The sequence below is a fragment of the Phalacrocorax carbo genome, chromosome 17 (assembly GCF_963921805.1).
Source record: "Phalacrocorax carbo chromosome 17, bPhaCar2.1, whole genome shotgun sequence".
Taxonomy (NCBI): domain Eukaryota; kingdom Metazoa; phylum Chordata; class Aves; order Suliformes; family Phalacrocoracidae; genus Phalacrocorax; species Phalacrocorax carbo.
This window is the reverse complement of record NC_087529.1, coordinates 8,663,810-8,675,483: the sequence shown is the minus strand read 5'-3', so window position 1 is coordinate 8,675,483 and position 11,674 is coordinate 8,663,810. Positions and strand designations below refer to the sequence as shown.

General features: G+C 62.6%; 1 protein-coding gene across 4 annotated transcripts; it reads right to left on the bottom strand.

The window, feature by feature from the left end:
* Positions 1 to 324: 324 nt before the first annotated feature.
* On the bottom strand, positions 325 to 10,123 carry LOC135316092 (ras GTPase-activating protein 4-like). Of its 4 annotated transcripts, XM_064467897.1 has the most exons (21): positions 9,965 to 10,123; positions 5,772 to 5,828; positions 5,253 to 5,366; positions 4,844 to 4,905; positions 4,596 to 4,725; positions 4,442 to 4,523; positions 4,129 to 4,260; positions 3,957 to 4,048; positions 3,576 to 3,699; positions 3,315 to 3,468; positions 2,903 to 2,967; positions 2,593 to 2,705; positions 2,489 to 2,520; positions 2,334 to 2,383; positions 1,905 to 2,042; positions 1,451 to 1,774; positions 1,228 to 1,365; positions 1,025 to 1,160; positions 825 to 945; positions 687 to 745; positions 325 to 535 (listed from the first exon to the last, which is right to left on the bottom strand). In XM_064467897.1, exons 1-21 carry the CDS (start codon positions 10,108 to 10,110, stop codon positions 414 to 416), a joined length of 2,391 nt encoding a protein of 796 aa, XP_064323967.1. In that variant the 5' UTR covers positions 10,111 to 10,123; the 3' UTR covers positions 325 to 413. The 4 variants fall into 4 exon arrangements, with proteins under 4 accessions (XP_064323967.1, XP_064323965.1, XP_064323966.1 ...); XM_064467895.1 differs by having other exon boundaries at positions 2,334 to 2,520; XM_064467896.1 differs by having other exon boundaries at positions 1,451 to 1,690; positions 2,334 to 2,520.
* Positions 10,124 to 11,674: the final 1,551 nt, after the last annotated feature.

The window sequence follows — 11,674 nt, the reverse complement described above, 5'->3', positions numbered from 1 at the left end:
GCGATGCCACCAGTGCCACCAGCAATGTCACCAGTGTCACCACCAGCACCACCACCAGTGCAGCCACCAGTAGAGCCAGCGGCAGTGCTTTCACCCCAGGCCACCAGCAGAACCACCACCAATGCCCCGCTCCACCACCAGTAGCACCACCAGCACTGGCCCTAGAGGGCCACCAGTAATGTCACCGGTGCCACCATAAGTAGCCCAACCAGTGCCACCAGCAGAGCTTTAACCAGTCCCCAACCCGGCGCTGCTCCCCACAGAGCCGCCAGTGCCTGTCCCCGTAGCCAGCAGCGTCCCCACCAGCGACGGACAGGACAGGGCTGCAGAGTACAAAGTGCCTTTATTGCCACCGCCGCGCTCCCCGAAGCGTGGGGACCCCAACCCCCAGGGCGGGGAGGGCTCCAGGCCCCTCATGTCTGCAGCTGCAGCAGGGTGGGGGTTGGGGGGGTTGGGGGCTGCACCAGGCGGTGGCAGCCCTCCAGGTCCCCCAGCACCCCGAAGAGCCGGCTCAGCCCCTCAGACAAGGGGGCACCTGTGTGGGGGGGGGCAGCAGCAGTGAGACCCTGCATCCCCCAAGGAGGGTCACCCCACAATCATCACTGCCCGCCCACTCCCCCCACACCCAGGGACATGTCCCAACCACAGCACCCCCAATGGGGGCCCCAAAATCCCCCCAAACCTACATTCACCCCGGGGGCCATTTTGGGCATCCTCTGGCTCCAGCAGCTCCCAGTACTTCTCCCTGAGGAGAGGAGGAGAAGGATGGGCCCTTGGCAGGAGATGGGGGTGCAGGGCGGTCCCCCCCCAGGGCGGGGTCTCACCTGAGGGTCTCTCGGAGGCCCTGGAGGTGGTGGAAGAGGCGCTGTGCCTCCGCAGCGGGGTCCAGGGGGTCGCTCCAGTACTGCAGGGTGACACCGTGCCGGGTCCGGTCGCACCCGAGCCCTGTGGGACAGCAGGTTCACGATGGCTGTGGGGACCCCACCAGCACCCCCATGGGGGACCCAGGTGCCCGCCCCCATACCTGTCCTCTCCCGCTGGTGGCAGCAGCTCCACTTGTCCCCCCGGAAGATGCCGGGGTGGTAGGCGTGGAGCATGCGGGGGTTGTTGACGCACACCTTGCGCAGGGCTGACAGCCACTGGTTCAGGTCATTGACGCACTGCAGGGGGACAGTGAGGTGTGACACCCTTCAGGGGGTATGTCTGTCCCTGCTGTCCCCATCCCACCTTGCACTGGAGGTAGGCGGTCTCCTGCTGCCCATCCGCACCCATGTAGACCACCTGCATGACATGGGAGCTCCCAAAGCTCTTCTCCTCCACCTTCTCAGCAGCAAGGATGTCGGCCAGGGCGATAGCGCCGCTACGCTGATGGTGGGGGACATGATGCAAGGGGTCAGTACCACCCTCACCCTGCCACCACCCTCACCGTCGCCCCCCGGCACCCCCCTACCTCGGCACCGGGGCTCTTGCTGAAGCTGAGGGCCTCCCTGGTGAGGCAGAAGTGGAGCTTCTTGGCGATGGCAGCGGCAAGCAGCGGCCCCTTGCCCCGCGTCTTATGGACGAAGAGCGGCCCCTCCTTCATCACCATAGTGGGGGGGCACAGTGGCTGCCCCTCACCTTCCTCCTTCTCCTCCTCTTCCTCCGTCCCCACCAGCCGGCCAATGAAGTCCTTCATCTGGGCAATGCCCTGCTGCAGGGCGGGCAGCAGCGGGGCCAGCCAGGCCTCCTTGGCCCGCCCAGCCACTGGCTCCATGTTGCCCACCATCTGGACAGCCTGGAGACCCCCGGGAACAGTGGCATCATGGGCAGCAGACCCAGCCCTCCCCAGTGGGAAGCAGCCAGGCACCCCAAAAACCCCACCTGTGTGACACCATCCCCCCAGTGTCTCCTTCCCCCCGTCCCACCTTGGCCAGGAGCAGCAGCGTGCGGCCGGTGCGTGCGTCGGCGTGCGTCTCCCGCAGGTGGAAGAGTTTGGGGGTCATGATGGCTGGCGAGAAGAAGCGGAGGCAGAGGAAGCTGGTGACAGCCACGAACTTGGCGTGCTGTGGCCAACGGAGGCAGGGGAAGATGTGTGAGGGTCTGTCCTGACGTGGGACATCCCTGGGCACCGCACACATCAATATGCCAGGGATACGGGGGCTGGCTTCCAGCACCAGGATTGCTCTTTGGGTGCAGCATGGCCCTGCTGCCGCCCTGCACCCTGTCCCTGGGGGTGGTAGCTCCATGCCCAGGAGGGGATCCCATCAACCAAAGCTGGGGACTGGACCCAGTGCACCCTGTCCCCTGGGGACGCCCCTGTTTGACCCCTGGTCTATCTCCCGCCACAGCCTGACCTGGTGCTGGGGGAAGCGCTCCCCAACACGCCAGAAGAGCTTCCGGAAAGCTGCACGGATGATGGGGGGACATGCTGGGGCCGACTTGACGATGGCATCCAGCAGCTCACCCAGGTAGGACTGGAGGTGCTGGCAGCTCTGCTCAATCACCTCACCCTCCGTCTGCACCCGGTGCAGCCCTGAGCACCTGCAGGCACAGGCACCATCATCTCCATGGCCAGGGTCCCCCCCCAGCCCCACTGCCCCGTACACCCCTTACCCGACATCTTTGATCTCCACCTTGCCGGGGTCCAGCTCCACATACTTCTTCTCCTCGAACACGCGGGTGATGGTGGGCCCCAGGACAGCGTGCAGGTACGACATCCCCGTCACCTGCCGAGGGGCCGTGCAGGGAACAGTGACGGGGGCATGGCCACAGGTTTGGCACCCGACACACCCAGACTCCCTGACAAGGGTCACCCAGGGGATTTTCTCCAACCTCCCAGCCCCAGGGGAAGACGCAGCCCCACCAGCCCTCCCAGCGCTCCCCTGGGAACCGGCCCTATAGCAGGTTTCAGGTGGTGTGGCACCTTGAGAAAGGACTCCATTGACTTTGAGGCCAGGGAGTTGCTCCGGAACAAAGTGTTGGGCTCACCTGCAAAACAAGAGGATCTGTGGCCTGGGGGACAGTTACAGGTCACCCACTGGGCAGCTGCAATCATGGGGGGCATTTATAGGGGCTGGGCCCTCCGCCCCCTGCCCCGTATCCATGGGAGTTATGGGAATTCCCTAACCTCAAACCACCCACTCCTCCCCCAGCCTCAGCCAACCTCAGCCCATGAGTGGCTCGGGGTCAACCCAAGACGTTCCCACCCAGACCATAGCATGATGGCTGAACCTCAACCGTCACCCCCCAAAAAATCACCACAGAATGTCCTAGAGGTTTTGCTGCCCCAGGAGATGGTTGGAAGCCTCCGGCTCCACTCCCTGCAGCAGCCTTACAGGGCTTGGCCAGCTCCAGCTCGAAGAGCAGGTCCAGGAACTCCTTGACCAGCCCTTGGCCCAGGAAGAGTTTGACCAAGTTGATTGCGACCTCCTGCCGGCACTCAGCTGTGGTGGTTTCATCGAAGAGGGTGACCAGGTGCACTTGGCCATCCTGGTGGGGAGAGGCACCATGACATGATGGCCCAAGGGAGACGCATGTGCTGGCAGAGAGCCGGAGGAAGGTGGGTGCCCTCGCAGGGCTTTGCATGGACCCCTCACCTGGTGCCCTGCCTTCACCTCCTGGCACAGGAGCTGGACTAGGGGCTGGTAGCAGTGGGAGGGCAGCACCGTCTCGTCCCGCAGCCTCACCTGCAGCTGCAGCGAGCCCAGGCTGCCTCGGTGCCTGCAGGAAGACAGTGTGGGTGGGTGGGGGGATGGAGATGAAGTACTTCACCAAGCAGGAGGTGGCCCGACAGCCCAGGAAAGATGGGGCAGGCAGGTGGGGCTGCCCTGCACTTGCCCTCCCTCCCAGACAAAAGCATTTCCAGGAGCTGCCCCTCCAAAGGGATGATAGTTCCCAAGAATAACCCCCTCCCCAATGCCCCTGAGGGCACCAGGACCATCCCTGGCACACCCCAACACCCCTGTGCTGAGACTCACTCGTCCTCCCTTGTCTTGGACTTGTCTGGCCGCAGCCGGAACCAGCCCTCCTCCTGCCCGGCTGCCTCCAGCCCCTGGACACTGAACACCACCTGGGAGGGGAAGGCAGGAGGGAGTCACGCGGGGAGCCAGGCAGGGCCCCCGGCAGCAGTGACGGGGTTTGGGGGCTCACCTTGCCCAGGAAGTCGTTCCTGCTGACGAGGTCCCAGTCCCACACCTCCACACACAGCTTCTCCTCAGCCAGCTCGGCCAGCTCGAACTCGAAGGTCTCGTTCCAGCGGGGGTAGCAGGATTTCTTGACCACCTACAAAGGCAACGGCTTTATCCCCCTTCACCGGCTGGATCCGACACCCCGCCAGGGACACCAAGCTGGGGATGCCTGGGGACAGGGATGGCTCCTGGCCGAGGTCTGGGCTTCCCACTGGGATGATTTCACCTGCGCCACCGGCAGGTGGGGGATCACGATGAACTGAAGCTGTACTCACGGTGCTCTCCTGCACCTTCCCATTGTAGCGCAAGCGGACAAAGGGGTCAGAGGCGCCGTTCCGGTCTTTCCTGGCCAAATCCCTGCCAACAAGAGGGAGAATTTGCCAGTGCCCTCCCAAAATACCTACGGGCACCCATGCCCCCCCTCCTTACCTGGCCTCCAGCACGGTGCAGCGCAGCTGCCGACCACCCTGGCTCCCGAGGACCTCCACCCGCAGGTGGATCTCCCCCTGCACTTCCTCATCGGGGTCCACCTCGCTGAGGCTCACCCAGCCACTGTAGCCTGTGGGAAAAGGGGGCACCCTCATGGGAGGGGCATCCGGGGGCCCTCGGGACCGGCTCGTCACAGGGGTGGGGAGATGGGTCCCCACTGGGACGCTCCCGGCCACCTGGCCCCCTACCCTTTGGGTGCTCCGCCAGCGTGTCCCGGGTGATGCAGACCTTCCCGATAACGTCATCGCGGCTGGAAAATAAAAGCCGGGAGCAGGACACGGCACGGGATCAGAGCCTGCCTGCTCCACCAGGCTGCGGGCGGGACAGCCCCGGTTTTGGGGGAAAGGCGTCTGGGGGTCTTAGGCTGGGGACACCATGGCATGTCTGTCCCTGTGGGGCATGTCCGCCACCCTTTGCTGCCAGCTGAAGAAATAACCTTAGGAAATGGTTTCACCCATCTGTGTCCCAAAGCCCAAGCCAGCACGGCCAGGTGTGGATTCTCTGGTGTCTACAACAGGGTTGAGCGGGCAGGCAGCCAAAGCCACCAACCTCTGAGGCCCCATGCTGACCCCCCACCGTGCCACAGCCTGCCCGTACCTCAGTGCATCCTCATCCATGACGTAGATGGAGATGCTGTGAAAGGTGGGCTGGAGGTGCACCTCGTACTCCTCCCCCCAGAACGGGGACAGCGTCTTCCACACCGTGGCAGTCCTGCGGGACAGATGGCACCAGTGACGGGGCAGGGGGGAAACAGGGCTACCTCGCCAGGGCACTCCCCGTCTCCCCAGCCCTGTGAGCTTCCCTGCTTTTGGTGACACGTGGCTGGGGGCAGCACCCACAGTTTTGATCCCTCAGCTGGGGCAGGGTCCCTGTCCTGTCCTGTGACTCTGGGCTGGCAAGACATGGGAGGTGGCTTACAGGGTGGGGGGTGGCCAGGAGCTGTTAGACATCACAGACTGTGTCTGGAGGAGCAGCTCAGCCCAAAGCAGAGAATAATAATACTATAATAATAAATAATAATAATTAGGTACCTGCAGCAGGGTAGGTGGAGGAACCCGCCAGGAGCCAGGTGTGCCGGCAGGTTTGGGGACCAGCCAGGGACATGGAGGCACTCACCTGATAATGGCCTCATCGTCGATCTTCACGATGCAGTATGGGTCGCTGCTCCCTGTGCTGGAAGGACACGGCACAGCCCCGTCAGCGCCGCTGGCCACCCTGCCAGCCCCCTGCCCCAACCCCATGGGGCTCTCATGGCCATGGGCGATCCCCCACAGTGCAGGAACCTTGCTGGTGCCCCTTGTAGGGACACCTCAGGGCTATGGGGTGCTGGGGTACAGAGGCAGCCCCAGAAACCAAAGGCTTCAGCGGGTAGATTTGGCCATGGCTGCAGGCATGTGGTGACCCCAGCTTCATTCGCAGCCTGGGGAAACACATCCCTGACTGCATCCGGCCACTCCATCCCGCTGGCAGCTGAAAGCGTTTTTTCTCTTCCAAAAAGGAAGGTGAAGAACAAACAAAACCCACCCTTTCCCTGAAACAGCTCCAGGCACCCGCAGCCCTGCTGCACGCACTGGGAGCGAGGCCACAGCAGCGTCTTCTAGCCCCAGGGCACACCCAGAGCCCCGATACCTCCACAGGGATGGGGACATCCCTGGGGACACCCCCAGTGATGCAGAGGGTGCGAAGGGCAGGCAGCACGTGCCGTGGCCCCTGCTGGCTGTTGGCAGCTGCCACGATGTTCTGACCCCACTTCCTCCCCAGGGATGACCCGAGTCATCGCTCCCGTGCACTGCTGCCAAAAAAGTCACCATTTTACAGCTTATTGCCCCAGTTCACCAGAAACAAGGTGACTCAGTCGCAGGCAGGGGTGGGGGCTCTGGCCGGTGGCAGAGGAGCCAGCAGGACCTGGGTACTGGCCAAGAGGGTGGAAAGGTTGTGGCTCCTGCCCTGCAGGCAGCCGGCACAGGGCAGCCTGCTCTGAGCACGGTTACTCATTAACACCGGTCCTGGCAGCATTCGTCAGCCAGCCACGAGTGTCCCGGAGAAGGGGGGGTGCGCAAGGGTCAGGGTTGAGGGGTCCCGAGGAAGGAGCAATTTTCCCATTGCAAAACTAGGGAGGTTGAGAGCCAGCTGCTGGGGGGAATAAAGGGGTTTGGGGGATTAAAAGGGTTTGGGGAGTTCCATGCCCTGCAAAACACGGCTGCTGGGGGGTTCCCTGGGCTGTGCATCCCACGCAACATGCTGGCATCCCTATCCCGAGCCACCCCAATCATTTCAGGTCACGCGTTGCTAAGAGCAGCTTTCTGCCTGCCTGCTCCCATCTCCAGCTGCCCTTTGGAGAGGGTTTTAATGAGAGCTGTGGATGAAGCGCCATTAACCAGAGCCTGCTGCTGCTGTTTCCTGCCTTATGCAAACCATCAAGCGGGCAGGGAGCATGCAGGCAGAAAGGGAACATCTGCCCACCTGAGCCGTGCCCAGCAACACAGGGCTGGCTTCAGATGGGAGCTGTCTTGATGCCAGCAGCAGGAAAATCTTGTCCCCAACATGGGGACCTTTCGAGTACACGGGCTGCTCCACGTCCCCTGGGATGCAGAGTGCAACGAAGCCACCCTTGCAGTACTGGGGCATTGCGTGCTCTGGGAATTAAACCACAGGGTAGCCAAAATCTGTCCTCCACAGGCTGCGGGATGGCTGCAGGAGCAGCTGCAGAGGTGCCCAAGCTGCTGGGCAGCCTGTGATCGGCATCAGTGCCGGATAAATCCCCACTGCAAAGGCAGTTGGGGAAGCCAGCACCACACCGGATAACATCGTCTGCACAGCATTGCTGTTCCTGGATGCTAACCAGGGCCCAGGAGATGTCAGGGGAAGAGGTTTATAAGGTTTGCAGGCTTCCACCAGGCACTGGGCATCCTGCTGATGCTCAGACAGAGCATGGCTTGCTCTGGCCACCCACCCCAGCCCCTCCACTGCAGCATGGGCTGCTGCAGGCAAGTGAGGCTGGGGGTTTGGTGCAGGGGAAGGAGCTAGGAAAGGGGAAGGTTGGGCTTTAAAAAGAGGAAATGAAGACTGAAGCTTTAAAGATTGATAGCACAGTATAAATTAGGAGGGTGGAGGAAATAAACATGTGTGCTCCCCACCGCCATCCGTCCCGGGAGGCAGCACTGGGGGCTGAGGCAGAGTTTTGCAATTAAAAATTCACTGGTCTAGACAGCGGCGCCGCTTTGGCCAGCCCGGGGGCGGCGGGCTGCGACAATAAAGACAATAAAATAAAATAAAGCTGATCATTTTCCTTGTTTTCATGCAATGAAGAAGAAAGAGTGGATTTTGCAGCGTCCAGCTGGGAGGGGGCTCACGCTCCCCCTGTGCCCTGGGCAGGGGGACAGAGGGGGGCAGACCACAGCCAGAGCCATGCCGGGGCTGCTGCAGCTCTTCCCACCTGCCTGGGCTCTGGCCCCAGCACTAGGCAGTGACGTGCCAGAGGGTGAAAGCAGAAGCAGGCTTCTTGCCTCTTTATGGGCAGTTTCATTGTTTCGTGGCTGCACGGTGCCAAGCCCGGAGCTGGGTGAGCACTTGTTTGGAAGGCAAAACCAAACAGCAGCTCCTCTGCACTGGGAGGAGGCAGGAGACCCACGGTGCTAAAACCTGTGGAAATCACACTGCTGCTGCCGGGGGAGAGGAGGGGGCTGCCGGTGGCACGGCTCCGTGGAGCAGGGTGGCACTGGGGGGGGGGTCACAAACCACAGCAACATCGGCCAAATCCTGCTTCTGTGACTCCCTGTGCTGAATTCTGCAGGAGCTGGGGGGCACATGGGGCTCTGGCAGTGCCCCATCACCCATGGGTGCTTGCAAGCAGGGTCTGACCTGCAAACGCGCCCGGGGCCAGTGCTGACACCCCGCAGATGGATTTCCTCCAGGGAAACCGGCAGCAAGCCCAAAGGCTGTGCCAAGGCAGAGCGGAGGAACCTCATAAGTCCTTATCCACAGGGGAGGACGGCGGCCAAGGTCGGGCAGCGGGAGGTGTGCGGGATCCAGCGTGTGGATCCTCCCTGCTGGGGCAGCCTCTATCCCTGCCCAAAGCTGTGTCCCAAAGCCAGCGGTCTGGAAAGCTCTGCTCAAGGTGTTGTTGCACAGCAGCTTTCTGCAACAAGCTTTCCTAAAAATCCGAGCTTACTCGCGCTGGTTCGAGCTCCCAGCAGGGAGTTACGCCAAGGGATTTAAAAATCAGGCCCTGACACATGGGATTTAAAAAAAGGAAGAAGGAAAAAAAAAAAGGACATTTTTCTTTCCATGTTTATCCTCTTTTTCCATGACGGCTGCAGGGATTTTTGCTGGTTTTCCAGCAACCCTGACCCTGCCCAGCTGCCAAGCACTCCTCCACAGCCTTCCGCTGCCTCTGTGGCTCTGGGCCACCCCAATGCCACCCCCCTGTCACACCCCAACACTGTCCCCTCATCCCACCCTATGAGGATCAGAGTGATGAGGATAACGCCGTGACACATTGGCAGCCCTTGGGGGACTGCCAAGGAGGGAAAGCCCAACCCAAGGAGCCACTTCAGAGACCCCTGAACCACAGCCAGGAGGGCTTAAGCCGGGAACGGAGCGGTGACAGGGGCCAGAGCATCGGGGCTCCTTTTGCGGGATGGCTGTACTGGGGGTCCTGCTGCTTATCTGGGGGTGCAAAGGACCCAGCTCCCAGGCCAACTGCAGGTGGAGGGTGCATGGTGGGGGGAGCCTCACAAAGTGAGGACACTGCTCGGGGCACCCAACAACACTGGGTGCTCCTGGAAGGCAACCTCAAAGCCATCCCAGGGGGTGTCCCCAAGCAAGGGGGAACATCAAAGCACTCCTGAGGGAGCCCCCAAAGCACAGAGAGCTACTGGGGGCACCCAAACCCATCCTGAAGGGAACCCCCAATGCAAGGGGGAATCTCAAAGCCATCCTGGGGTAAACCCTAACACAGAGGCACTGCTGGGGGGGATGACCCAAAGCCATCCTGGGGGCAGCCCCCGGTGCAAGAGGACCCCAAAGCCAGTTGGGGGGAAACCCCCAAAGCACAGATACTGCTGGGGGAACATCCCAAAGCCATCCTGGGGGGAACCCCCAAAGCACAGGTACTGTCTGCAGGTACCCCAAGCCATCCTGAGTTAGCCTTCAGAGCAGGGGGGATGCCCCAAAGCCACCCTGGGAGGTGTCCCTAAAGCACAGAGACCTGCTGGAGGACAGCCCACATCACTCTTGGGGGAAAGGGGCTCCCTCCTGGGGAATGTCCTCCCTCCCCAGATCCCTCCCGGCCCCTCGGGGGCACTCACATGTCCTTGGCGGGCAGGTTCTTGCCCTCCACGATGCGGATGGAGAGTGCGCTCCGCCGGGCCATGGCGGGCGGGCGGGCAGTTAAATTGAGCCGAGCCCAGCGGAGCCGAGCCTCGAACCCGCGGCCCCCCGGCCCCGCTCCCATGTGCGGGCCGGCGCCACCGGCCGTCAATCAGAGCGCTGGGCGGGACAAAGGGCGGGGCAGGAAGCCCTTTCCAAGGCGGTGATTGGGTGATTATATCGGCTGTCGGCCAAGGGGTGGATCCGGGGCGGGGGGCGGGGCCGGCACCCCCCGCTGCCCCGGGACCCCCCGGGACGCCGGCTCGGCCGCCGGGGACCGGCCGCGGCTCCAGGGCGCTGCGCCCCGCCTGGGCCGGCAGTGCAGGAGCGGGTCCCTCCTGACCCCGGCTCCCCCCACCAACCCGGGGAGCTGCAGCCCCTGGCTCAGCACCGGCGGCTCCCGGCTGCCCCGTGCCCCCAAAACCCCACATTCTGCTTCGGTTTTTTACCTTTTTTTAAGGCACTGTTCCCTCCCCTCCCCCCCCCCCCCGCTGCAGCACCCCCCGGAGGGACGGGTGGGATTTCGGGGGCGGGGGGGGATCCCTCCTGCGACACCTGCTTCGGCCGGAGGCCTCCCCGGGCAGCCACAGCCGGGGCTCGGGGCCGCGCCGGCAGGCACCGCCGGTCCTTGGCATTTTCGCCCGGCCGCTGCGGGGACACTACGGGGACTCCGCGGGGACAGCCTGCCCCGTCCTGCAGCCCTGCCTCCCCCGCAGGGGGGGACGAGGCGCAGTGCCCTGGCACCGCCGCTCCCGCCTCCCGGGGCCGAGCCGCCCCCCGGCCGCGTGCGGCCGCTTTGCGGGCGAGGCGACGCGGGTGTTCCATGGCAGGCGTGGGGCAGGGTGGCGGGGACGCGCGTTTGCAGGGTGAAACGGTCCCTCTGCTGCGCCCGGGCCGATCTCCACAGGGGTTAATGGCCGGATTTGCTTGATTTCCCTTGGCTGGGCTCCATGAAGGCTGGCTCCTGCCAGCAGCGGGGGATGGGGGCAGGATGCTAACACCTCCCTGGGCAGCGTAAGGACACCTTGGTAAGGGCGCTGTGACCATGGATCAGGTATAAATGTGATGCCACCCTTGGCATGGCGCCTATGGAAAAAATATGGGGTTTTAAATATATGTATATGCATATACATAAATTGGATATTAGGAAAAATTTCTTCACCGACAGGGCTGTCAAGCTCCCGAACAGGCTGCCTGGGGAAGTGTTGGAGTCACCATCCGTGGAGGTATTTAAATGTGTAGATGTGGTGCTTGGGGACATGGTTTAGTGGTGGGCTTGGCCGTGCTGTGTTAATGGTTGTACTCGACGACCTTAAGGGTCTTTTCCAACCTAACCTATGATTCTATGATTCTGTGTGTGTGTATATATATATATGTATATGTATATGAGGTACATATTTATATGCATACCTGCCCTGACTCCACTCGAAGTGGGGCACGGCCACTCTGCAGTGCTCTCTGGCCTTCTTGTCTTCAGCACCAGGGGCGTCTCATCCTGTCCAGGCTGCAGGATCAGGGCACCCATGACTCCAGAGTGGGATCAGGCCCTCACATTCCCCACAGCAGGATCAGGGACCCACACCCCAGTGCAGGATTAGGCTCCTACGCCCCTGGTGCAGGATCAGGCCCGGGGCTGCCAGTCCCCTCTT

Excerpts from the sequence above, each read along its gene's own strand:
- LOC135316092 (XM_064467895.1), bottom strand. The coding sequence starts at position 10,110 with ATGGGAGCGGGGCCGGGGGGCCGCGGGTTCGAGGCTCGGCTCCGCTGG. Across the intron at positions 2,706-2,902 it reads CAATGGAGTCCTTTCTCAAG|GTGACGGGGATGTCGTACCT; the intron begins GTGCCACACCAC and ends GCCCCTCGGCAG. Across the intron at positions 1,775-1,904 it reads CGCTGCTGCTCCTGGCCAAG|GCTGTCCAGATGGTGGGCAA; the intron begins GTGGGACGGGGG and ends GGGGGTCTCCAG.